Source organism: Eschrichtius robustus, chromosome 16, assembly GCF_028021215.1.
Source record: "Eschrichtius robustus isolate mEscRob2 chromosome 16, mEscRob2.pri, whole genome shotgun sequence".
NCBI classification, from domain to species: domain Eukaryota; kingdom Metazoa; phylum Chordata; class Mammalia; order Artiodactyla; family Eschrichtiidae; genus Eschrichtius; species Eschrichtius robustus.
The window spans coordinates 50153112-50179596 of NC_090839.1; the positions used below are offsets into that span (position 1 = coordinate 50153112).

General features: G+C 44.0%; 2 protein-coding genes across 3 annotated transcripts in view; both read right to left on the minus strand.

Annotated features, from left to right (window-relative positions):
* The window catches only part of KAT14 (lysine acetyltransferase 14), a 38993-nt gene extending 20453 nt beyond the window's left edge, over positions 1–18540 (minus strand). For both annotated transcript variants that reach the window (XM_068565536.1, XM_068565535.1), the window contains exons 1-3: positions 18275–18540; positions 15907–16025; positions 11579–11700 (exon numbers count right to left, since the gene is read on the minus strand). In XM_068565536.1, coding sequence (XP_068421637.1) covers positions 11579–11700; positions 15907–16025; positions 18275–18533 — 500 coding nt within the window. In that variant the 5' untranslated portion in view covers positions 18534–18540. The remainder of the gene's footprint in view (positions 1–11578; positions 11701–15906; positions 16026–18274) is intronic.
* Positions 18541–18834: 294 nt separating this feature from the next.
* PET117 (PET117 cytochrome c oxidase chaperone) lies at positions 18835–22072 on the minus strand. The gene is made up of 2 exons (XM_068565537.1): positions 21886–22072; positions 18835–18984 (listed from the first exon to the last, which is right to left on the minus strand). Exons 1-2 carry the CDS (start codon positions 21979–21981, stop codon positions 18835–18837), a joined length of 246 nt encoding a protein of 81 aa, XP_068421638.1. The 5' UTR covers positions 21982–22072.
* Between the last annotated feature and the right edge of the window lie 4413 nt (positions 22073–26485).

Sequence of the window (26485 nt, forward strand, 5' to 3'; positions counted from 1 at the left end):
ATAGGTACATAAAGTCATTTAGGTTAGCTCTTAATAAACCTTTATACGTTTAAACCTTAATAAAATATTAAGGACATATAAGATGTGAAAGAAAATGTATTCAAATTTAAAACTTCATTATACAGTATACTATTCTCTCATATCCTATGGCAAATGAGAAATGGTTAACATTGTTAAGAATTTTAAAGTATGTTCCATGGAGAGCAGACTGTAAATCTTTAGCAGCTATGAGAAGTGTTTAATTGTGGGGGTAGTGAGTCTGTGTGTTCATACATGGACACATCTGAGCACTGGGGACCACCTCGGGTGAGTGGTTTCAGGGCTTCTCCAATCATTGATGCTTAAAGCAGAGTTCCCAAAGGGAAGGACAGCACTGAGGCAGGAAACTGAGTGCCAAGGAATCACAGAGTAATTTTTAATTCTCTTTCACTCCTCTGGTTAGATCAAGGAGAAAGTTAGTTGCTTTAAATTCTCACTAACACACATAGTCTCCCTTTTTGATCAAGAAAGATGCCTCACAAAGAACTCATACAGTTCAACATCAAAAAAATGAACAATCCAATTAAAACATGGGTGGAAGATCTGAAAAGACATTTTTCCAAATAAGACATACAGATGGCCAACAGGTACATGAAAAGATGCTCAGCATCACTAATCATCAGGGACATGCAAATCAAAATCACAATGAGCTATCACCTCACACCTGTGAGAATGGCTATGATTAAAAAGACAACAAATAACAAATATTGGTGAGGATGTAGAGAAAATGGAACCCTCGTGCACTATTGGTGGGAATGTAAATTGGTGCAGCCACTATGCAAAACAGTATGGAGGGTCCTCAGAAAATTAAAAATAGAACTACCATGTGATCTAGCAATTCCACTCCTGGGTACTTACCCGAAGAAAACAAAACACTAATTTGAACAGATATATGCACCCCTATGTTCACTGCAGCATTATTTACAATAGCCAAGACATGGAAGCAACCCAAGTGCCCATCAATAGATAAAAGGATAATGAAGATGTGAGGGGGAGACCTTCAAGGTGGTGGAGGAGTAAGACGTGGAGATCACCTTCCTCCCCACAAATACATCAAAAAAACATCTACATGTGGAACAACTCCTACAGAACAACTACTGAACGCTGGCAGAAGACCTCAGACTTCCCAGAAGCCAAGAAAAGCCCCACATACCTGGGTAGGGCAAAAGAAAAAAGAAAAAACAAGAGACAAAAGAATAGGGACAGGACCTTCGCCTCTGGGAGGGAGCTGTGAAGGAGGAAAAGTTTCCACACACTAGGAAGCCCCTACACTGGCAGGGACAGGAGGTGGGAAGCTTCAGAGCCACAGAGGAGAGCACAGCAACAGGGGTGCAGAGGGCAAAGCAGAGAGATTCCCACACAGAGGATCAGTGCCAACCAGCACTCACCAGCCTGAGATGCCTGTCTGCTCACCCACCGGGGCAGGTGGGAGCTGGGAGTTGAGGCTCGGGCTTTGGAGGTCAGACCCCAGGGAGAGGACTGGGGTTGGCTGCGTGAAGACAACCTGAAGGGGGCCAGTGCGCCACAGCTAGCCAGGAGGGAGACCAGGAAAAAGTCTGGACCTGCCGAAGAGGCAAGAGATCATAATTTCAGAGTGCACAAGGAGAAGGGCTTCTTGCTCTGTGTGCCCACAGACGGCAGAGCACCGCCTAAGCGAGCTCCAGAGACGGGTGCGAGCCGCAGCTATCATCTCGCACCCCAGAGACAGGCATGGACCGCTACCACTGCCACCACTGCCACCAAGAATCCTGTGTGCAAGTGCAGGTCACTACCCACACCCCCCCGGGAGCCTGTGCAGCACACCACTGCCAGGGTCCTGTGATCCAGGGCCAACTTCCCTGGGAGAGCACACGGCGTGTCTCAGGCTATTGTAATATCATGCTGGTCTCTGCTGCCACAGGCACGCCCCACGTTCCAATTATGACTACTGTACCCCTCCCTCTCCCTGGCTTGAGTGAGCAAGAGAGCCCTAATCAGCCGCTACTTTAACACCCTCCTATCTGGGCAAGGAACAGAGGCCTGAGGGCAGCCTACATGCAGAGGTGGGACCAAAACCAAAGCTGAACCCCAGGAGCTGTGCGAACAAAGAAGAGAAAGGGAAATTTCTCCATGCAGCCTCAGGAGCAGTGGAGTAAATCCCCTCAATCGGCTTGATAAACCCCGCATCTGTGGAATACATGAAGAGACAACAAATGTTCCCAAAACTGAGGCGGTGGACTTTGGGAGCTACTGCAGACTTGGGGTTTGCTTTCTGCATTTGATTTGTTTTTGGTGTTATGTTTATCTTAGTTTAGTTTTTAGTGCTTGTTTTCATTGGTGGATTTGTTTATTGGTTTGGTTGCTATCTTCCTTTTTTTTGTTCTCTCTTTGTGAGTGTGTGTGTGTGTATGTTTCTTTGTGTGATTTTGTTTGTTTAGTTATTTTTAATTTTTTTATTTTTGTTGCTGCGTGTGGGCTTTCTCTAGTTGTGGCGAGCAGGGGCTACTCTTCACTGCAGTACATGGTGGCTTCTCTTGTTGCAGAGCACGGGCTCTAGGGGCATGGGCTTCAGTAGCTGTTGGGCGTGAGCTCAGCAGCTGTGGCTTGCGGGCTCTAGAGCGCAGGATCAGTACTTGTGGCGCACAGGCTTAGTTGCTCTGCGGCATGTGGGATCTTCCCAGACCAGGGATCGAACCCACGTCCCCTGCACTGGCAGGCAGATTCTTAACCACTGCACCACCAGGGAAGTCCCTTGTCTGTTTAGTTTTGCTTTTACCATTTGTCTTGGGGCTGTCTTTTTTTTTTTTCTTTTTTTTCTTTTTATGAGTGTGTATTTCTTTGTGTGATTTTGTCTGTTTAGTTTTGCTTTTACCATTTGTTTTGGGGTTCTGTTTTTTATTTTTTTCTTTCTTCCTTTTCTTCTGTGCTGTGAAGCTGGCAGGGTCTCGGTGCTCTGGCCGGGTGTCGGGCCTGAGCCTGCGAGGTGGGAGAGCCCAGTCCAGGACACTGGACCACCAGAGACCTCCTGGCCCCATGTAATATTAATTGGAGAGAGCTCTCCCAGAGATCTCTGTCTCAACACTAAGACTCAGCTCCAGTGCTGGATGCCCCATACTAAACAACTAGCAAGACAGGAACACAACCCCACCCATTAGCAGAGAGGCTGCGTAAAGTCATACTAAGTTCACAGACACCCCAAAACACACCACCGGATGTGGTCCTGCCCACCAGAAAGACAAGATCCAGCCTCATCCACCAGAACACAGGCACCAGTCCCCCCCCAACCAGGAAGCATACGCAAGCCATTGAACCAACCTCACCCACTGGGGGCAGACGCCAGAAATAAGACGAACTACGAACCTGCAGCCTGCAAAAAGGAGACCCCAAACACAGTAAGTTAAACAAAATGAGAAAACAGAGAAATATGCAGCAGATGAAGGAGCAAGGTAAAAACCCACCAGACCAAACAAATGAAGAGGAAATAGGCAGTCTACCTGAAAAAGAATTCAGAGTAATGGTGGTAAAGATGACCCAAAATCTCGGAAATCGAATGGAGAAAATTCAAGAAACCTTTAACAAGGATCTAGAAGAACTAAAGAGCAAACAAACAATGATGAACAACACAATAAATGAAATTAAAAATACTCTAGAAGGAATCAATAGCAGAAAAACTGAAGCAGAAGAATGGAGAATAGTGGAAATAACTGCCACAAAGCAGAATAAAGAAAAAAGAATGAAAAGAATTGAGGACAGTCTCAGAGACCTCTGGGACAACATTAAATGCACCAACATTCAAATTACAGTGGTCCCAGAAGAAGAAGACAAAAAGAGTCAGAGAAAACAACTAAAGAGATTATAGTCAAAAACTTCCCTAACGTGGGAAAGGAAATAGTCACTCAAGTCCAAGAAGAGCAGAGTCCCATACAGGATAAATCCAAGGAGAAACACGCCAAGAGACATATTAATCAAACTATCAAAAATTAAATACAAAGAAAAAATATTTAAAAGCAGCAAGGGAAAAGGAACAATTAACATAAAAGGGAATCCCCATAAGGTTAACAGCTGATCTTTCAGCAGAAACTCTGCAAGCCAGAAGGGAGTGGCAGGACATATTTAAAGTGATGAAAGGGAAAAACCTACAACCAAGATTACTCTACCCAGGAAGGATCTCATTCAGATTCGACAGAGAAATTAAAACCTTTACAAACAAACAAAAGTTAAAAGAGAATTCAGCACCACCAAACCAGCTTTACAACAAATGCTAAAGGAACTTGGCAGGAAACACAAGAGAAGGAAAAGACCTACAAAAACAAACCCAAAACAATTAAGAAAATGGTAATAGGAACATACAATCGATAATTACCTTAAATGTAAATCGATTAAATGCTCCAACCAAAAGACAGACTGGCTGAATGGATACAAAAACAAGACCCGTATATATGCTGTCTACAAGAGACCCACCTCAGACCTAGGGACACATACAGACTTAAAATGAGGGGATGGAAAAAGATATTCCATGCAAATGGAAATCAAAAGAAAGCTGGAGTAGCAATACTCACATCAGAGAAAATAGACATTAAAATAAAGACAAGAGACAAAGAAGGACACTACATAATGATCAAGGGATCAATCCAAGAAGAAGATATAACAATTGTAAATATTTATGCACCCAACATAGGAGCACCTCAATACATAAGGCAAATGCTAACAGCCATAAAAAGGGAAATCGACAGTAACACAATAATAGTAGGGGCCTTTAACACCCCACTTTCACCAATGGACAGATCATCCAAAATGAAAATAAATAAGGAAACAGAAGCTTTAAATGACACATCAGACCAGATGGTTTTAATTGATATTTATAGGACAGTCCACCTAAAGACAACAGAATACACTTTCTTCTCAAGTGCATGTGAAACGTTCCCCAGGATAGATCATATCTTGGGTCATGAATCAAGCCTCGGTAAATTTAAGAAAACTGAAATTGTATCAAGTATCTTTTCCAACCACAACATTATGAGACTAGATATCAATTATAGGAAAAAAAACTGTAAAAAAATACAAACACATGGAGACTAAACAATACACTACTAAATAACCAAGAATCACTGAAGAAATCAAAGAGGAAGTTTAAAAATACCTAGAAACAAATGACAATGAAAACATGATGGCCCAAAACCTATGGGATGCAAAAAGAACTGCAAAAGCAGTTCTAAGAGGGAAGTTTATAGCAATACAATCCTACCCCAAGAAACAAGAAAAATCTCAAATAAACAACCTAACCTTACACCTAAAGCAATTAGAGAAAGAACAAAAAACCCCCAAAGTTAGCAGAAGGAAAGAAATCATAAAGATGAGATCAGAAATAAATGAAAAAGAAATGAAGGAAACGATAGCAAAGATCAATAAAACTAAAAGCTGGTTCTGTGAGAAAATAAACAAAATATTGATAAACCATTAGCCAGACTCATCAAGAAAAAAAGGGAGAAGACTCAAATCAACAGAATTAGAATGAAAAAGGAGAAGTAACAACTGACACTGCAGAAATACAAAGGATCATGAGAGACTACCACAAGCAACTCATATGCCAATAAAACGGACAACCTGGAAGAAATGGACAAATTCTTAGAAAAGTAGGACCTTCCAAGACTGAACCAGGAAGAAATAGAAAATATGAACACACCAATCACAAGTAATGAAATTGAAACTGTGATTAAAAATCTTCCAACAAACAAAACTCCAGGACCAGATGGCTTCACAGGCGAATTCTATCAAACATTTAGAGAAGAGCTAACACCAGTCCTTCTCAAACTCTTCCAAAATATAGCAGAGGGAGTAACACTCCCAAACTCATTCTACGAGGCCACCATCACCCTGATACCAAAACCATACAAAGATGTCACAAAAAAAGAAAACTACAGGCCAATATCACTGATGAACATAGATGCAAAAATCCTCAACAAAATACTAGCAAACAGAATCCAACAGCACATTAAAAGGATCGTACAGCATGGTCAAGTGGGGTTTATCCCAGGAATGCAAGGATTCTTCAATGTATGCAAATCAATCAATGTGATACACCATATTAACAAATTGAAGGAGAAAAACCATATGATCATCTCAATAGATGCAGAAAAAGCTTTTGACAAAATTCAACACCCATTTATGATAAAAACTCTCCAGACAGTGGGGCACACAGGGAACCTATCTCAACATAATAAAGGCCATATATGACAGACCCACAGCCAACATCGTTCTCAATGGTGAAAAACTGAAACCATTTCCTCTGAGATGAGGAACAAGACAAGGATGCCCATTCTTACCACTATTACTTAACATAGTTTTGGCAGTCTTAGCCACGGCAATCAGAGAAGAAAAAGAAATAAAAGGAATACAAACTGGAAAAGAAGTAAAACTGTCACTGTTTGCAGATGACATGATACTATACTAGAGAATCCTAAAGATGCTACCAGAAAACTACTAGAGCTAATCAATGAATTTGGTAAAGTAGCAGGATACAAAATTAATGCACAGAAATCTCTCACACTCCTATACACTAACAATGAAAAATCTGAGAGAGAAATTAAGGAAACACTCCCACTTACCATTGCAACAAAAAGAATAAAATACCTAGGAATAAACCTGCCTAAGGAGAAAGGCCTGTATGCAGAAAACTATAAAACACTGATAAAAGAAAGCAAAGACAATACAAACAGATGGAAAGATATACCATATTCTTGGATTGGAAGAATCAACGTTGTGAAAATGACTATACTGCCCAAAGCAATCTACAGATTCAGTGCAATCCCTGTCAAACTACCAATGGTATTTTTCACAGAACTAGAACAAAAAAATTTTACAATTTGTATGGAAACACAAAAGAACCCAAATGGCCAAAGCAATCTTGAGAAAGAAAAACGGAGCTGGAGGAATCAGGCTCCCTGACTTCAGACTACACTACAAAGCTACAGTAATCAAGACAGTATGGTACTGGCACAAAACCAGAAATATAGATCAATGGAACAGGATAGAAAGCCCAAAGATACACCCACACACCTATGGTCACCTTATCTTTGATAAAGGAGGCAAGAATATACAATGGCGAAAAGACAGCTTCTTCAGTAAGTGGTGCTGGGAAAACTGGACAGCTACATGTAAAAGAATGAAATTAGAACACTTCCTCACACCACATACAAAAATAAACTCAAAATGGATTAAAGGCCTAAACGTATGGCCAGACAGTATAAAACTCTTAGAAGGGGACTTCCCTGGTGGCACCGTTGTTAAGAATCTGCCTGCCAATGCAGAATACACGGGTTCGAGCCCTAGTCAGGGGAGATCCCACATGCCGCAGAGCAACTAAGCCATGCACCACGACTACTGAGCCTGCGCTCTAGAGCCCGCGAGCCACGACTACTGAGCCCACGTGCCACAACTACTGAAGCCCGCACACCCTAGAGCCCATGCTCCACAACAAGAGAAGCCACCGCAATGAGAAGCCCGTGCACCACAACGAAGCGTAGCCCCCTCTCACTGCAACTCGAGAAAGCCCATGCGCAGTAACAAAGACCCAACACAGCCAAAACTAAACTAATTAATTTTTTTTAAAAAACTCTTAGAGGAAAACACAGGAAGAACACTCACATAAATCACAACAAGATCCTTTTTGACCCACCTCCTAGAGAAATGGAAATAAAAACAAACAAATGGGACCTAATGAAACTTAAAAGCTTTTGCACAGCAAAGGAAACCATAAACAAGACGAAAAGACAACCCTCAGAATGGGAGAAAATATTTGCAAATGAAGCAACTGACAAAGGATTAACCTCCAAAATATACCAGCAGCTCATGCAGGTCAATATCAAAAAAACAAACAACCCAATCCAAAAATAGGCAGAAGATCTAAACAGACATTTCTCCAAAGAAGATATACAGATTGCCAACAAACACATGAAAGGATGCTCAACATCACTAACCATTAGAGAAATGCAAGTCAAAACTACAATGAGGTACCACCTCACACCAGTCAGAATGGCCATCATCAAAAAACCTACAAACAATAAATGCTGGAGAGGGTGTGGAGAAAAGGGAACCCTCTTGCACTGTTGGTGGGAATGTAAATTGATACAACCACTGTGGAGAACAGTACGGAGGTTCCTTAAAAAAGTAAAAGTAGAACTACCATATGACCCAGCAATCCCACTACTGGGCATATACCCTGAGAAAACCATAATTCAAAAAGAGTCATGTACCACAATGTTCATTGCAGCACTATTTACAGTAGCCAAGACATGGAAGCAACCTAAATGTCCATCGACAGATAAATGGATAAAGAAGATGTGGCACATATATACAATGGAATATTACTCAGCCATAAAAAGAAATGAAACTGAGTTATTTGTAGTGAGGTGGATGGACCTAGAGTCTGTCATACAGAGTGAAGTAAGTCAGAAAGAGAAAAACAAATACCATATGCTATCACATACATATGGAATCCAAAAAAAAAAAAAAATGGTTCTGATGAAGCTAGAGGCAGGACAGGAATAAAGACACAGACGTAGAGGATGGACTTGAGGACACGGCGAGTGGGAACGGGAAGCTGGGATGAAGTGAGAGAGTAGCAGTGACATATATACACTCCCAAATGTAAAACAGATAGCTAGCAGGAAGCAGCTGCACAGCACAGGGAGATCAGCTCAGTGCTTTGTGACCACCTAGAGGGGTGGGATAGGGAGGGTGGGAGGGAGACGCAAGAGGGAGGGGATATGGGGATGTATGTATACATATAGCTGATTAACTTTGTTATAGAGCTGAAACTAACGTAACATCGTAAAGCAACTATACTCCAATAAAGATGTGAAAAAAAAAAAAGATGTGATACACACACACACACCTACACAATGGGATATTATTCAGCTATAAAAAAGAACGAAATCTTGCCATCTGTGACAACATGTATGGACCTAGAGGGTATTATGCTAAGGGTATTATGTGAAATAAGTCAGAGAAAGACAAACACTGTATGATTTCACTTATATGTGGACGCTAAAAAACAAAACAAATGAAGAAACATAACAAAACAGCAACAGTCACAGATACAGAGAACAAACAGGTGGTTGCCAGAGGGGAGGAGGGTGGGGAGAGGGGAGAAATAGGTGAGGGAAATTAAGAGGTACAAACTTCCAGTTACAAATAAATAAGTCACAGGTATGAAATGTACAGTGTGGGGAAAAACAGTCAATAGTTATGTAGTATCTTTGTATGGTGACGTATGGTAACTAGACGCACTGTGGTGATCAGTTTGAAACGTACGGAAATACTGAATCACTAAGTTGTGTAACAAGAACTAATGTAGTGTTGTAGGTCAATTATACTTCAAAAACAAACTCACAGAAAAAGAGGTCAGATTTTCCAGAGGTGGGGGGATAAACTTCCAATTATAAAATAAATAAGTACTAGGGATGTACTGTACAACATGATAAATATAATTAACACTGCTGAATGTTATACAGGAAAGTTGTTGAGAGTAAATCCTAAGAGGTCTTATCACAGGAAAAAAAATGTTTTTTCTGTTTCTTTAATTTTGTATCTCTATGAGATGAAGGATGTCCATTAAACTTTGTGGTCATCATTTCATGGTGTATGTTAAGTCAGATCATTCTGCTGTGCACCTTAAACTCATACAGTGCTGAATGTCAATTATGTATCAATAAACCTGGACGAAAAAAATATATAGATGTAATCATAGGATTAAAAAAAAAAGGAAAGAGGGTTTCAGATTGCCTTTACAGGTCATGGGATCTAGCTACAAGTCAATAGCATTGCTTTATTTTTAGTGCACTTATTTTTACAGTTTCATTCTATTTATGGCAAGTGATATGGGTTTTCCACTTACCATGGTGGTGTGAAGTTTCTTTTTTTTCAGTGACTTGATTTAAATAAGTAAACGATAATTCAAGTGATACACTAACATGGCCAAAACCCACTAGTTTAATGGTTAAATTACAAGAAGCTGGGGAGTAATTAATGTCTTTCAGTAGAAGTAGTGAAAAGAAAAAGAGCCTCAGCTGATGCCTCTCAGAACACGCTCTAGAAATGAAACTGAGCACCTGCTGCTAAAATATGCCAACTTCCTTAAAACAGGCAATTTAAATCCAACTTCTTCCAGAAGACAATCCACCAGGCAGAACAGCACTGAAAGATCATGAAAACCTTCCAAGATCTAATTTTATCAGTTTTTTTCCCTTCCTTGTCCCTTATAAATGGGGTGTATTAAATTCCATAAATAGAGCTAAATCATTAAACTAAGACAACAGATTTCCTTTCTTTAAGAAAAAGAACCACTTATGCTGTCAATTCTTTTCTTAGTTCTATTTTTCAATTCTATTTTTCCCTCACAGCAGCCTGCAGAAGGTCACCCCTCCATGATTCCTCAGCAACTTTGGCAGAGCTGTGACTTCTCAGCACCCGAGAAAACGGGCTGCAGGGAGTTCCGAGTGAGGACAAGCACAAACTCCCTGCTCTGACCTTTATCCTGTCCACAACGACCCAATTATGCAAGATTTATGAATCTCACACAGGACTTCAGAAGGCAACTAACAATCAGAATTTCAAACAAGGGACTTCCCTGGTGGTCCAGTGGTTAAAACTCTGCGCTCCCAATGTAGGGGGCCCAGGTTCAATCCCTGGTCAGGGAACTAGATCCCACATACCACAACTAAGAGCCCGCATGCCGCAACTAAGATCCAGCACAGCCAAATAAATAAATATTCTTTTAAAAAAAGAGAAAGATCTCAAACAATCCGCCAATGCAACTGCAAACTTGCTAACCTCTAATAGCAATAAAAATCTTGCTAGATGCACATGGACCCTTAGTTAAAATATCTGGCGTGGATGTCTGTGCCCCGGCACCCCTAAGTCTGATGAACCAAGGAGGGGTCACGGAGGAGAAGCACTCAGCAGCAAATTCAAAGCATCATGATGAAAAGAGTATCAAAGGAATAAACCATATGCGTGTTAATGTGCCCAGACTCGGCCAAGCACTGTGAATACCAAACAGTATACAACGATTTCTACCTCCCAGAGTTAATAAACACAAACACTAGTAATTAACCAAGAGCAACTTAAATGAGTGCAGTCAATAACTGCCACCATTTCTCTTCTTCTGACCTCCTATAAGGCACTGATTTTAAAAGGACATAATATTCCTCTACCCTCAAATTAGTCACCTATCCAACTATTAAACTGCCTCATTTAATCAAACTCTCTATTTTTTAACATTCTAAGAATCTGTTCAACTGTCTTCTTACTCAGTAGAAACCAACAGTTTCCTCCAAAAGTAGGATAAGAAGTATGGAAACCTACCCTTGTAATTACATCAACTTCCACTTCGATTTTTAACTTAAAAGTAACAACATTTTTCTGGATTAAAAAATTCTCAGTAACTGCCACAAGTAATTACTCGAATTCTCTAAAGGCCTGCATTAGGCTGTCTCAACTCTCATATACTTTATTCTTTACATCTTCATTCAAGTATAAGATTTTTTAAAAATCACATTACCTATTCCCAAGCAAAAAAGTCCAGTGTTTCTCAATGAAAGCGCAGATGTCTTCTTTCCACCGGAAATAGCCCTGACGCCCACTGCCTTCCAGGGACAAGTTGTACATCGCCAGCATGACCACCTGAAACAGAAGCAGAACAGGCTGGGAGAAAAGCACAAACAGGGATGGTAAACTTCAGGGGGGAACGTTTGTTGTTTTATACTCTGAGTATGAATAGAGGGGGGAAAAGGAAGGATAATATCTTGGAATATTCTCAGGACAGAATTCTACTTCCTTTTTCGCTTTCCATAGATGAGTATCACTGTTCCCCTTAATCACGTGCACTTGTTCCTCCCATGTTACATGTGCAAGGCTGCTGTGTGGCTGAACTGGTGATGAGTAACTACTGCCCTAAGCAGCCCCCATCCCAGTCCCCCTCCACCACTCAAAGGCAGCGCTAAACACCGTGTTAACCACTGGCATCAGGAGGCCCCAGGGCCTGCTCCAGCCGGCATTTCTGATGGACAGTGCTGACCTTTACTAAATATTCCAAGCATCACCCCTGCACATATACTTTTCTAAGCTCTTTAGAGGGCAGAAACAATAGACTCTCAGAATTTCAGAGCTGAAGATAACGTGAGGTACCATCCCCTCTGGGTTTAGCCTTTCTCAGCTGTGGAAACTGTTCCTGAGATGAAATCAGAATAGACAAGGGGCAGGGACCTGAAAGGCCTGGCTGCCTGGCCCATCCTCAGAGAGCAGGACACCCCCAGCTCCACATCTAATCCAACCTCGTATTTAACAGATAACGAATTCACGGCCCCAAATGGGGAAGTACTTTGCAGAAATATGAATAACACATTCTCACTGTAAAAGACTTCACTAAAAGAGAAAAGAGTAAAGAAGGAAGTAAAAATCATTTTAAATCCACCATCAAGAAATAATCCTTTTTAACATTTTCAGTGATTATCCTATTAGACATTTCTCTTCGCATCTAAATGCAATTTTGTAATCGTAAATGGACAAGAAACTACACACGCTATTCAAAACCATGTTTTCAACCTAATAAAAGTAATGATTAATCTTGGGCCAGCGCAATTGAAAAGGGGACAGAACCTAAGAAGAGAATCCTTCCATAACTCTTCTTTCCACGACGAGTAGCCCAAAGCGGTACAGGGTCTAACAGACTGTAGCTCACGCTCCCCGACATCGATGTTCACAGCCCCAAATCCCGATGGCCCAACAGGGAGACCGACAACCACACCCTCCAAGGGGCCTGGTGATTCTGATGCTCCTACCGAGTCTCAACTTCCCCCATCCTTAAACTTGTAAAATTTGCAGACAGTCTGCCAATTAACCCCATGAACAGACTTTTCAAATCATTCCACTTATTTTTGCATCGGGTCTGCATCAGCCAACAAACCTCTCCCTTTAAAGTTATTGTTCACGGGGAGTTGCTGTTTAATAGACACAGGATTTCACTTTGGGGAGATGAGCACTTACTGGAGATGATGGTGGTGATGGTTGCAAAACAATGTGAATGTGCTTAATGCCACTGAACTGTATGCTTAAAGACGGTGGAAACGGTAAGCTTTGTTATGTATATATATATATTTTTATAAATTTATTTATTAATTTATTTTTGGCTGCGTTGGGTCTTTGTTGCTGTGCGTGGGCTTTCTCTAGTTGTGGTGACCGGGAGCTACTCTTCATTGCGGTGTGCGGGCTTCTCATTGCGGTGGCTTCTCTTGTTGTAGAGCACTGGCTCTAGGCACGTGGGCTTCAGTAGTTGTAGCACGTGGGCTCAGTAGTAGTGGCTCGCAGGCTCAGCAGTTGTGGTGATGGGCTTAGTTGCTCCACAGCATGTGGGATCTTCCCGGACCAGGGCTCAAACCTGTGTCCCCTGCATTGGCAGGTGGATTCTTAACCACTGCGCCACCAGGGAAGCCCTGTTATGTATATTTTACTACAATTTAAGAAAGCTATTGTTCAAGAAATACCTTAAGAAAAGGATGGAATGAGCTCTTCTGCCCACTCAGACTCCTAGAGTAACTTGGAAACGTGTATTCACTGTTAATCTCCGTGGTACAGACACAAGTGTGTTGTTTCATTTCTGGTACTATTTTTTTTTTTTTGAAATATTTCATGACTTTAGAAAGTTTAAATTCACATATTTACTTGCAAATAACTTTTCCTATTACCACCGTATTTACTGAGCAAACTAAAAATCCAATCACGAAGGACATGGTTCTCCCTCTTCTGGAATCTGGAATCTTAAAGAACGAATCCCAGTTGCGTTTCTGCTCTCACACCACCAGCCCAAGCTCCCAGTAACAGGCTGGCCTGGGGAACCAGCACAGCTCCAAGGCCTTGCTCAGGCTGGCACAGCCCAGCGGGCACCTCCCAAGTATCTGCTGAAGAGCATCTGGAAAGATAATGAGCGTGTCTAGGACAAGAACGTAAAAACCACCCTACTTGATAGCTTCCCTACTTTTCAGACTGTTGTTCACACATCACCAAGGAGGAGGAGAGGACACAGAAAGTGTGTGGAAGGGGCCTTTTAGTCACCTCATTACTGTTGGCATTTTGTAATATAAACAAGCATTTCTACTTCTTACTTTGGTAAATCAACAAAGTTTAAGATTTAAAACAACAGAAAACCCACATTCCAATTGGAATACGACATCAATAGAGTCTATTCCAGACCAACGGATCCTTTTAGCTCTTGCATGAGAGAGACAGAGACAGAAAGGGAGAGGGAGGGAGGGAGGAAGGGAGGGAGAGGGAGAGGGGGAGAGAGGGAGAGGTAGACAGGGAGAGAGGTAGAGAGGGAGAGAGAGAAAGAAAAAGAAAGAGATGCAACTAGAAACACTGGTCAGTACTTTTCCAAGAACCAGATGTGTCTGGTCCCAGTTTTCACTTCATTATCCCAGGGTATTTATTATCCATATGTCTTTTGGAGGTGAAAAGATAATTTTCAAGAGATGTTAGTCTGATTAAATGAGAAAATTGAGCCAATATTACCAATATATTGAGCAATATAATCAAAAGCCACTTTTTCTTTTAAAAAGAATCTCCACAGAAAACTCATAGTCTTGAAAGTAACAAATTACATACATTTGCTCTTCTTCCATTTTACAATTTTATGAGAAGCTACCTGCAGGCCAAATGCAAATCTGCCTACGTGTGCACACATCAGAATAATCTACTAATATTAATCTGACCTTGCCTAGACACAGTATCCCATGCACACTTTAAAAAAAAATCCCAGTTAGAATACTCATGAGACTGTATCCTCAATACAAACTTCCGTTCATTTTCTACTTACATATTTTCAGGCAAGTCCAAAAAGGCTCCCTAAGATCACCACTGACAGATTTCAACAGATGTCCTAATAAAGCACTGATAATTAACACGACAGCCTCTGGCTGTGAACACAGCTACAGTTTACACGGAACACCCTAAGTGCCTTCGAGGGTACAACCTAAAATCTTTCTCATTACTCTGTTTATTTCCTTCACAGCAAAAAGTGCTAGGGGTATTATTTGTCTGCCTATCATCTAAAATAAATGTCTAGAATGTCAGCTGCCTGGGGCTAGGGTCTTGGCTGTCTCATTCACCACGAAGAAGAAACAGCTAGAAGGATCAGCTGATCTCGACTAGATTATACTCTCCAGGCCTAGAACAGTGCCTGGTTCGTCATATGCACTCAATATTTGTCGAATGAATAAACATAAAAACTGAGTGAGTGATGTCTAATACATTTTTAGAACTTAAAGACTGCATATACCATTGGTGCCTTGTTATAAACATATTAATATAAAAACAAAACCCAAAAAATTAATACAACCTGGAGATCAGTTAAAAGACACTGTTCGGGCTATAGTTGGCTGAGATTAGGGTGACCATCTTTACTTTTTTTTTTTAATTGAAGTACAGTTGCTCTACAATATACAACAAGTATACTTGCTAGTTTCAGGTGTACAGCATATTGATTCAGCATCTTTATATTTTTTAGAATGGTTTTTTCTAAAAATAGCTGCCAAAAAAAATGTGAACCTCTTCGATTAAAATCAGTTTGGTATTATGTATAAATGTATATGTATAAATGAAACCGTGGGTGAGATTTTCAGAATCTCAAACCCAATTCACTAAGTTGGCAGTGAGTATTTTCACTATGAACTCCTTTCTCCACACATTATGATTTTCATTGTGAAATAAAGTGACCCTCAAAACAACTCAGAAGCTCATATGTAGGTTCCTCATTCCCTAGTTACTTATTCCAATAAATTTCGCGGGGTGGGGGGGACCAACCCCATGAATTCTAGAGAAAGAGCTTTAACTCACCTGCTGCCACGTCAGCTTCAGCCGCTCACACTGCTCCTTGCCATCTTCAGAGCAATCGGAACAAGTAAACCTAAAAAAATTATCGCCCTTAAGGTAACTGAGCTGTTCCCTCAGCTGACCTAGGAGGAAAACAAAAAGGGCACGTCACAGGTGTATCTAGAACAGAGGTAACCCAAAGTTTTAATCAATCTACCAGCCATTTCCCAAGTTTCCCAGGCTGTGTTTTTCCTTTTCTTTCAGCCAGCCCGTGAGGGCGGGATGGGGAAGGGAGTAGAGAAGGTTTTTATTCCTCTAACATCAAGTGCATGCCCACTAAAACAGATCTGTGGTTCCCGGACTTTCAGAAGAAAGACATTGGAAAGGCAGGTAGGATTGTTCTCACTGGCTGTTCCAAATGTTAACATTCCCGACTCCTACAGGAGGTCTCCTCACACGTTCTTCCAAGAAAACATCTGAGCTCCCACTGTGCCACTGGCCTAGGAACCAGGAACACAACACCTGAGACAGACGCGGTGCTGGCTCTCAGAGGCTTACAGATGCGGTGAGGGCTACAGAGGAGAGTAGGTAATCACAGCAGCACAGAGGCTCTCCGTCCTGACTGTGCATCAGAACCACCCAGGAAGTTTTGTGTTTTAAATATGCCCGGGTCTATCCCCCGCAAAATAAATCAACCTCTGGAAGCAGGGCATTTTCTGAAGTTCCCCAGGTGATGCTGACGCTCTGGGAGACGTGGAAACCCTGGAGTGGGATGTGATGGGTGCCGTGGGGCAACGTGAGAGCACATAAAAGAGGTGCCCACCCACATGAGGAAGACATGAGCACTAGAAAAAGCGGGGTGGACGGGGGCCTGAAGGATGGCTAGAATTGGCAGGTGAAAAGAGGTGTTTGTGTGTGGGGCGGGGAGTATAGAGGCTGTAGAGACAAATGTTCCACAGAGGAAATTTACATGCGCAAAGTCCTAGGGATAAGAAAGAACTGCTTGGGCTTCCCTGGTGGTGCAGTGGTTAAGAATCTGCCTGCCAATGCAGAGGACACGGGTTCCAGCCCTGGTCTGGGAAGATCCCACACACCGTGGAGCAACTAAGCCCGTGCGCCACAACTACTGAGCCTGCGCTCTAGAGCCCCTGAGCCAAAACTACTGAGCCCGCGTGCCACAACTACTGAAACCCATGTGCCTAGAGCCCGTGCTCCACAAGAGAAGCCACCGCAATGAGAAGCTCTCGCACTGCAATGAAGAGTAGCCCCTACTCACCGCAACTAGAGAGAGCCAGCGTGCAGCAACGAAGACCCAACACAGCCAAAAATAAATAAATAACATAAATTTATAAAAAAAAAAAAAGAATGAACTGTTTGTGGAGAAGGAAAAGCTCACCCTAACTGCAAAGCTCTGTATCCATGTGGGGACAGGAGAGCACAAAGGAGAGAGGCTGGAGCAATTACCAGGGGCCCCAGGAGGCAGGGCATTTACAGCGCAGGCTGTGAGGATGGGGGAAAGCCACCCAGGCTTTCAGGCAGAACCCTGAATCTATAAGCAGAGACAGCTCGAAAGCAAAAACTAGCTAACTTATAATAAATTTTAGGTTTGCTTTCTGTGAAAATGGTGTTAATTTATTAATAAAAACTATGAATCCGAAGAGTTGAAACCACCTTAAAAACACCTCCACATACCAGAAAATGACCCAGTTCACAACAATATATATATACATACACATATATAAATTTCTCTGACCTAGTTACAAATTCTATCACACAGAGTATTCCTCTAGTACATATGTCTTTACTACTCTCTGCCTAATGGAAACATCCTGTTTTGCTTAAGAGCCCTGATGCCTGGCAAAGCACCTTATTGCGTGTATCTACTGCCAGCAGATCAAGAAGGCCAGCAAGGAGAAAACACAAATGGCCCTAGAAAAAGGCATAATACATATTTAATCTTCTAGTTCTGACTTTATATCAACATACTATAGCAGTTGTTTTCCATGTAAGTTAAACACTACCAGAGTTATGTTTATGAGTCTGAAGTTTAGCTCTACACTGGGCCTAGAATTTGGCCCCAAAACCACAATAATGTGACCCTGATAGAAAAATGTGACTAATTCTTTAAGTAACACAGAATTTCCAATTTTCTAATTTTTATTGGGTTACAATCGAGAATGTTAATTTAACAACGTGATAGAGGTTGGCAGTAATATATATTAGTACAAATGTGTCTACGTTTTATACAAATCTGCAGTTAATCAACTACACTAATAATAAATATAAGAGTTATCTTTTTATTTGGGTCTCTTTCACATTCATGTTTCTTTCACAGGTTAGAAAAACAAACCCCGCAGGAATTGACAAAGCAAAGGAAAGGAGAAGCTCTTACTGGCTGGGATCCACTTCTGGCACTTGTCGCAGAAGTAGGACAGCTGCTCCTCCATCCATGACACGTCCCCTTCATCACTGTTTAGGGAGTCCCCGCTCTGGTCGTGAGACAAGTCCACGGACGCCTGGTCCTCTGACTCGACGATCAGCAGAGTCTCCCCCTCCACCTCCCCCTCCTCCAGCCCCTCCGAGGTGGACGTTCTTGTTGCTTCATCGTCGTGCCGACTGATCAAACTGCTCAGATGGATGTTACTCTCCATCCCTCCCGGCTTGCAGGTTCAGTGCTCTCAGGAACAATCTCAGTCTCTGGACACTAAGCTTGAAGGGGCTCCTTGCTGACCACACAAACTCTCAGAAGAGCGTCTGCCTGACTCTACTCAGACACAAGGGGCACTTAAAGCAATTATTTAGAATATACGATCCATCGTCCTTTTTCTGATCAAGTTTAAAAGGACGGTGACCACAAAAAGGCTGAAGATCTCACTAAGCTGTTCTCCATCAACACTCACTCACACACACTTAACGCTGTCTGTTCCATCAATATCTCACACGCATTTCAAGTCACGTTTTTTGAGATCCTTTTGCCAACACCATCTTCTCTCTTTCTGCTTCAAGTTGCTCAGTCAGAAGAATCTGTTCTCCCAAAAGACGAATATTTTCTTTTTTCCGATTTTGCCTCTCAATGTCTCTGATCACTCCGTCACGAAGCCTCTAAAAACGTAAGAAACAGATTTTAGAGAAACTCGGAACAGGTGGTTCCCATCCTTGTGTCATTCAAATCCAAAAATCAGTGTTACCAAAATACACTTAAAACTTTTAGATTCCAAGTACTCAATTACTATTTTAACTTTCTGTGTAAATGTAAATGTAATAAACCATCAAATTAACTTGGTAGCGTGACAGTATTATTACAGACCTCTTATCATACTTTAAGAAATTTTGCATCATTTAACATAAAAATGGGAAATAACAATTAAAACAGAAAAACTGCCACTATGCTGAATTTTAAAAGTTTAGTTAATATATGATGCTTTAAAAACATGATGAGGGACTTCCCTGGCGGTCCAGTGGTTAGGACTCCGCACTTCCACTTCAAGGGGCACGGATACTATCCCTGGTCAAGGAACTAAGATCCTGCAAGCAGCGGCTCAGCCAAAAAAGAGAAAGAACAACTTGATGAGAGTTACTTGAGTAACTGTGAACTACATTCCTGTTAGCAATTGTCCTAACTGAATAACAAACATCCAAGAAAGAAAATTACTAAAATTTGAACAAACTTTAAGGATGCAAGAAAGTAAAGAACTCGGCTTCTTCTATTATGTACAGAGAAAAGGTAAAAATTACAATTACATAATGGGGAAAGACAGGGATAAAGAACGCTACCAGCAGAGGAAAAAATAAAGGCCCATTGATGGTCGTTACTTTGATAAACACTAAAGACAGGTAGAAAATTCCAGAATATGGACCTGGCATCTAAGATGAGACTTTCTAAAGCATCAATCCAGTCATTAGTAATAACTTACACTTTACAGGTCATAAAATACTCTTAATAACTTAACAGTGGCCTTGTGAGGCAGAATAATGGGGGCGGGGCCTGGGTAGGGTTTTTTTAAATTACTATTATGTCTATTTTAACAACTCACCAAGTACCTACTTGCTGGCCCTCCTCCAGGCCTAGGGCTTCAGTCCCCATTACGGGGGAGCTGGGAAATTTAAGCGTCCTGGGACTGATAACACAACTGAAAACCAACTGTCCTGAACCCTGTGCCCCTGGCAAGATCTCCAGGCAGAATCGGAGGCTCTCATTCCACTCCTCCCTCCCCAGCTCATCCTCTCCTGTGCTTCCTCCATCAGGACGCACCTATACACCCCACTCAAGCCCCGAAGCCCACACCGTCCACACCTGGTCTGAGGTCCTCCCCTCCTTTCTCAGGGACGTTAGCACTCGGCTTGGGACCTTGTTCTCCATCCAGCATTCGCTAGTTTCCTCCAGGTTTCAAAGTCTGTGCCGACTGCCTTGCACATCCCTCCTGCGACTTCCACTGGACTGCCTTACTAAACACCGAGACCTCTTCACCATCACAACTCTAACACCTAGAACGCGGCTCCTCGTGTAGTACTCACTGCTGGTTTTGCTGGGTTCCTGTGAGGATCGAGGATGATGCATGTAAAGTGCTTAGTACAGCACCTGGTATGTGGCAGTCAGGAAACAATGAGGGACAACAGTCATTGTTTTATTTCTTGCTTCCTTGAACCTTCCAACACACCTGCTGTGTCAAACATTTGTCCTCCTCTTTCCCGCTGCTAGAAAGTAACCCCGCAATGAATGACTAGACGTAAAACAAACACAGGTTATTCCGGTCAATCTCAACCTCTAACTTCCAAATACCTAAACCTTACACTTGTCCCATTCTGACAGTGATTCTCAACCCTGGCTGCATGTTTGAATCCCTGGGTCGCTTTTAAAACGTACCTAAGTGGGATCTGCATCCCCAAGAGATTCTGATTCAATAGGTCAGGAGCAGGGCCCAGGCTGCTACCTGGTAAAAACTTCCAGGAACAATCGCACGTGTAGCTGGAGGTCAGAACCAAGCTTTCACCCAGCCGTACTCCATACTCGGAAAATCCCTGCTCGCTGACCTCAGAGCTATATCTGACATAGCATCCTCTACCCTACCTCAAATTTTCTCCAGTCACCATCTTTTCCTTCTTAGAAGAGAAAATCTCCCGCTTCTGTTCCAAAAGCTAACCCCTTAGAACCACTACGTTAATCCCAATCTCTAATCTCTTCCGCGCCCTATCACCATTAATCATTTCATTCCCTCCCCTAAATTCTTGTATCATCACAGGCTTCCTCTGACTTCCAGAGTGTGAACACGGGACAAAGGCCTCACCTGCTGCATCTCTGCACCCCGAGCACCCGGCGCGGTCCCACGCAGACAAGCCTGTTTACAGTGACTCACCCAGCAGCCTGCGTCCACCCCGGGCCAACCGGGCTCCACCGCACCCCTGCCCAAACACACACCCCCCGCCCCGGGCTGCCCCCGCTCGCGCTCGGCCTTCCGTCCCCGGAGCAGCTGCGCGTCTTCATCTCTGTTTCCCGACGCGCCCGGGGCGGAGCGTGGCACACTGAGACCCGGCAGTAACGTCCGCAAATGGGAAAAGGAAGAAAATAGGACTGGGAGACACAGCAAGACGGACAGGCCCCTGAGCGGTCAAGTCAAGGATGTTTCCGCACATAAAACCACCGGAAAGAGAAAAATTGGAGGCCGCTATCTCTATAGTCCCCAGAATCTAGTTTCCATAGCAAACTGTTCCTTAAGAAGGAAAAACCCACCCCACACGAGTATTTCTCCCAATTCCCGAAGGCGAGAGGCGGGGAAAGCGTCACCAGCGCTTCGACACCCGCGGGGCGGGGGCGGGGCCGGCCCAGAGCACCGGGGACCACCGCCCCCACTTCCCGGACGCCCCAGGGAGCGGTCTCCCCGCCTCGGAGGAGGGGGGAGGGGAGAAAGGAGAGGCGAGGAGGAAGCGGCGCCACGCGGAGCCGGACCGCAGGCCCCAGGCCTCCGCCGCCGCACGGGCCAGAAGACGCGGGCACAGGACACCGACCTGCTGGTCCTGCCGCTGCTTCATATGCACGCCCGCCACGGTGGCCGCCGTTAGCACCACCGAGAGCCCCAGCACCACCTTCGAGCTCCCCGACATCCCCGCGCCGGCCGCCGCGGCCTCCGCTCTCAGTGCCCCAGGCCCGAGGCCGCCGCCGAGCGCGCGCCGTTGCCGGGGCGGGCCAGGCTCGACCCCTCGAGCGCAGAGCCCCAGCTGCCGCCAGGCGCGAGCAGTCGAGAGCCGAGCGCCGAGCGCCTCCCCGGCTCAGCGGAAGGCGCGGCTTCCGGTAGGGCCTCGGAACCGCAGGCATCCCCTCCCTGCCCTGCGGGCGGGTGGGTAATAACACTCCCAAGAGCACCGGCCCAGAGCTGGCCCCAGCACCACCCAGGGCGGGGTTCCAGGCCTGAGCCCTCTCAGTTCATCCCCCGCCCCCAGCGGCGAGAGAGTCCGGGGGGCGGGATGCCGGACCCGGTACCTTGCGGACCCTCGACCGCGCGCCTCCCTTCGGAGCGCGGGGCTGCCTCGCTCAATGCTAGCCTCACCAAACGCAGCCCTCGTTGCCCCTTTGGCGGGGAGGTGCCAGGAGATGGAGTTTTTCTCGTTAGATGCTGTAGACACGGTCACCTGCTTTCACCTTGACGTTGTGGGGTGGCGGGTCAGGTCTGGTTTTTCTTGACGTCAAAAAGCCTTCTGGCTACAGAGCAAGCTCTCTGGGCAGCGGCACGTCTTCGCCTGCTGGCACGAAAGGCGCTGTCCCCTTGCCGCCCAGGTAATCCTTGAGGCATCCCTTCTACACCTAGTTCCCGCCCTCAGATGCCCGAAATGATCGAGCGAAGCAGAGCGTCGAGAACCGCCACAGAAGGTACTGTGCAAGGCGCACACAGAGGTTGGGCTTTCCAGTGAAAAGGTATTATCATCAAGTCATTCTTTCCCACTAGAATTCCCAAAGGACAAACTTCCTCCTGGGCAAGCAACTGTGGACGCTGTTGATTTGGGCTGAGTCTCCGTTAGCCTAACCCCAGGGCTTCTTCGACATTGATCTCTGTAGTGCCTTGCTGTTCCAGCGTCTGCTGTGCGAGACTCAATGGCTTGAGGTGAATGTTGCTCTTAAGAAATGTAATAAGGGCTTCCCTGGTGGCGCAGTGGTTAAGAATCCGCCTGCCAATGCAAGGGACACGGGTTCGTGCCCTGGCCCGGGAAGATCCCACATGCGGCAGAGCAGCTAAGCGCGTGCGCCACTCTGAGTCTGAGCTCTAGAGCCCGCAAGCCACAACTACTGAGCTCACGTGCCGCAACTACTGAAGCCTGTGCGCCTAGAGCCCGTGCTCTGCAACAGGAGAAGCCACAACAATGAGAAGCCCGCTCACGCAACTAGAGAAAGCCCGTGCACAGCAACGAAGACCCAACGCGGCCAAAAATAAATGGATAAATTAATTAATTAATTTTAAAAAGAAATATAATAAGATAAAAGTAAATTCAAAAAATGCAAATACCCTTTTCAAATGTCATTTTGTCTGCAGCATTTTTCTCAGCAGAGGAGGAAGTACCATTGAATTGGAGAACGGGGTCCCTGTGCTGACCTTGGAGTTAGAAGCAATTTAATTCAGGACATATTTGGGTGTTTCTCTAAAGACAAAAAAATCTATATTAGACTGCTTTTTACTTGTGGTAGATTCCAGATATTTTTTTCCCCTAACTCAGTGCATCTTCAATAAAGCTGCATGTCTTTAGAATGTATGTCAGAGTGAGATGGCCTTTCATTCTATCATGACTGATGTTTCAACTTGTTTTCTTGAAATGTATTGTTATTCTACTTTTTAAAATCCCTTATGGGGGGACTTCCCTGGTGGTCCAGTGGTTAAGAATCTGCCTTCCAGCTCAGGGGGCATGGGTTCGTATCCCTGGTGGGGGAACTAAGATCCCACTTGCCATGGGGCAACTAAGCCTGTGCGCTGCAACTACTGAGCCTGTGTGCCACAACTAGAGAGAAGCCCACCTGTGCACTCTGGAGCCCACACACCACAACTAGAGAGAAGTCTGTGCGCCGCAACAAAAGATCCCTCATGCCACAACAAAGATCCTGCATGCCGCAACTAAAACCCAATACAGCCAAATAAATAAAATAAAATTTAAAAAATAAAATAGGGCTTCCCTGGTGGCGCAGTGGTTGAGAATCTGCCTGCCAATGCAGGGGACACGGGTTCGAGCCCTGGTCTGGGAAGATCCCACATGCCGCGGAGCAACTAGGCCCGTGAGCCACAACTACTGAGCCTGCGCGTCTGGAGCTTGTGCTCCGCAACAAGAGAGGCCGCAACAGTGAGAGGCCCGCGCACCGCGATGAAGAGTGGCCCCCACTCACCGCAACTAGAGAAAGCCCTCGCACAGAAACGAAGACCCAACACAGCCAAAAGTAAATAAATAAATAAATAAAAATTAAAAACAGTAAATATATATTAATATTTTAAGAATAAATAAATAAATAAAATAAAATAAAATCCCTTATGGGGAATTCTCTGGCGGCCCAGTGGTTAGGATTTGCGTTTTCACTGCCAGGGCCCGGATTCAGTCCCTGGATGGGGAACTAAAATCCTGCAAGCTGCCGGTCGCCACCCAAAAAAAAAAAAATCCTTTATGTGTTAACGGTGTCAAATTCAGAAATGGATTATCTGTTTAACTATTTATAAACCTAAGCAGAATGTTTTCTGTGATTATTGTCACATAAATTACAGAGTTGTGAGAGTGACTGCACATCATCAAACACTGAAACCAAATTTTTTTTTTCATTAAACAATTTCCATGTAGTCTGAGTATATTTTTAAGTGTGTCCAGTATGTTTGAATAAAAACAGTTTTCTGAGACAACCTGAAGAGTTTCTACCAATGAATACATTTTCAAAAAGGAAAGTCCAGACTTACTGGTTGGCTCTTTTATTTTTTCCCCAACAGACTGATTGAAAGTACCAGGAGCGGGCTTCCCTGGTGGCGCAGTGGTTGAGAATCTGCCTGCCAGTGCAGGAGACACGGGTTTGAGCCCTGATCTGGGAAGATCCCACATGCCGCAGAGCAACTAGGCCCGTGAGCCACAATTACTGAGCCTGCGCATCTGGAGCCTGTGCTCCGGAACAAGAGAGGCCACAATAGTGAGAGGCCCGCGCACCGTGATGAAGAGTGGCCCCCGCTCGCCGCAACTAGAGAAAGCCCTCGCACAGAAACGAAGACCCAACACAGCCAGAAATATAAAAAAATAAATAAAAATTTTAAAAAAAAAGAAAAAAGAAAGAAAGTACCAGGAGCAGTAGATTCAAGGCAGCCCCCATCCCTCACGCAGCTGAAAGCCTGGAAGGAAGACAGACTGGTATCAAATAATCACAATAAAAAAGACAGGGAGACAGCTGACTGTTATCAGTCAAGTAGCAGTTCTTACGTTCTGCGTGTTTGTGTCTCCCTCAAATTCTTCCGTTGAAATCATAATCCCCAATGGGATGGTATTAAGAGGTGGCACCTTTAGAAGGCAATTAGGTTTAGATGAAGTCATGAGGGTGGGGCCCCCATGAGGGGCTTAGTGTCCTTATAAGAAGGAAAAGAGACTAGACACACAAACAGATGGCACCTGCAAACCAGGAAGAGGCCCTCACTAGAACCTGACCAGGCAGGCACCCTGATCTCAGACTTCCCAGCCTCCGAAACTGTGAGAAATAAATGTCTGTTGTTTAAGCCGCCCAGTCTATGGTATTTCTGTTACAGCAGCCCAACCTGACTAAGACAGCAATTATCTGTTCCCCAAAGTTAAGTGCGGGTGTGGATCTACTGCTCCAGAGTCAGCATCACCTGACACAGGAGAAGGTTCAAGTCCCAGATCTCTGTCAGGACCTTCCAGCACTCTGGGAGCCAGGTGCCAGCTTGTCTTGAGTTCTTCACTCCCTTCCTCTCTGTGGTAAATCATGACTAATGCCTACTCAATGGAAAAGTCCTGCTTAACCACTGCAGACTCTGGGTGAGAGGTGGTCCTGAAGTAATCACAGAAGTAAGTACAGGCAGAGCTTCTACTATAGGGTGGAAGATTTAAAATTGAGACCCACGCACCCACAGGGAGGGTAAAAAAAGTCACATCATGATGTGCAAACCCTCAGCACGTTCAGGCACCATGCACATTTTAAAGCTGTTTATCCTTGGACCAGCATCGCCCCACTTCCCCCACCCCCCAGCCCCTAGCAACCACCATTCCACTCTCTGCTTCTGTGACTTTGACATTTTTAGATTCCACATATAAGTGAGAGCATAGTGTCTCTCTGTGTCCAGCTTATTTCACTTAGCATAATAAAATGTCCTCCCGGATTTCCTTCTTTTTTATGGTTGAATAATATCTCGTTGTATACATATCCCACACCTTCTTTATCCATTCATCTGTCAGTGGACAACTTAGGTTGTTTTCATATCTTGGCTATTTTGAATAATGCTTCAATGAATGTGGGGATGCAGATACCCTTCGAGATCCTGATTTCATTTTCTTTGGATATATACCCAACTGTGGGATTGCTGGATCATACAGTAGTTCTATTTAATTTTTTGAGGAACCTCCATACTATTTTCCACACTGGCTGTAC

Excerpts from the sequence above, each read along its gene's own strand:
- PET117 (XM_068565537.1), bottom strand. The coding sequence starts at position 21,981 with ATGTCGGGGAGCTCGAAGGTGGTGCTGGGGCTCTCGGTGGTGCTAACG. Across the intron at positions 18,985-21,885 it reads AGCAGCGGCAGGACCAGCAG|AGGCTTCGTGACGGAGTGAT; the intron begins GTCGGTGTCCTG and ends TTACGTTTTTAG.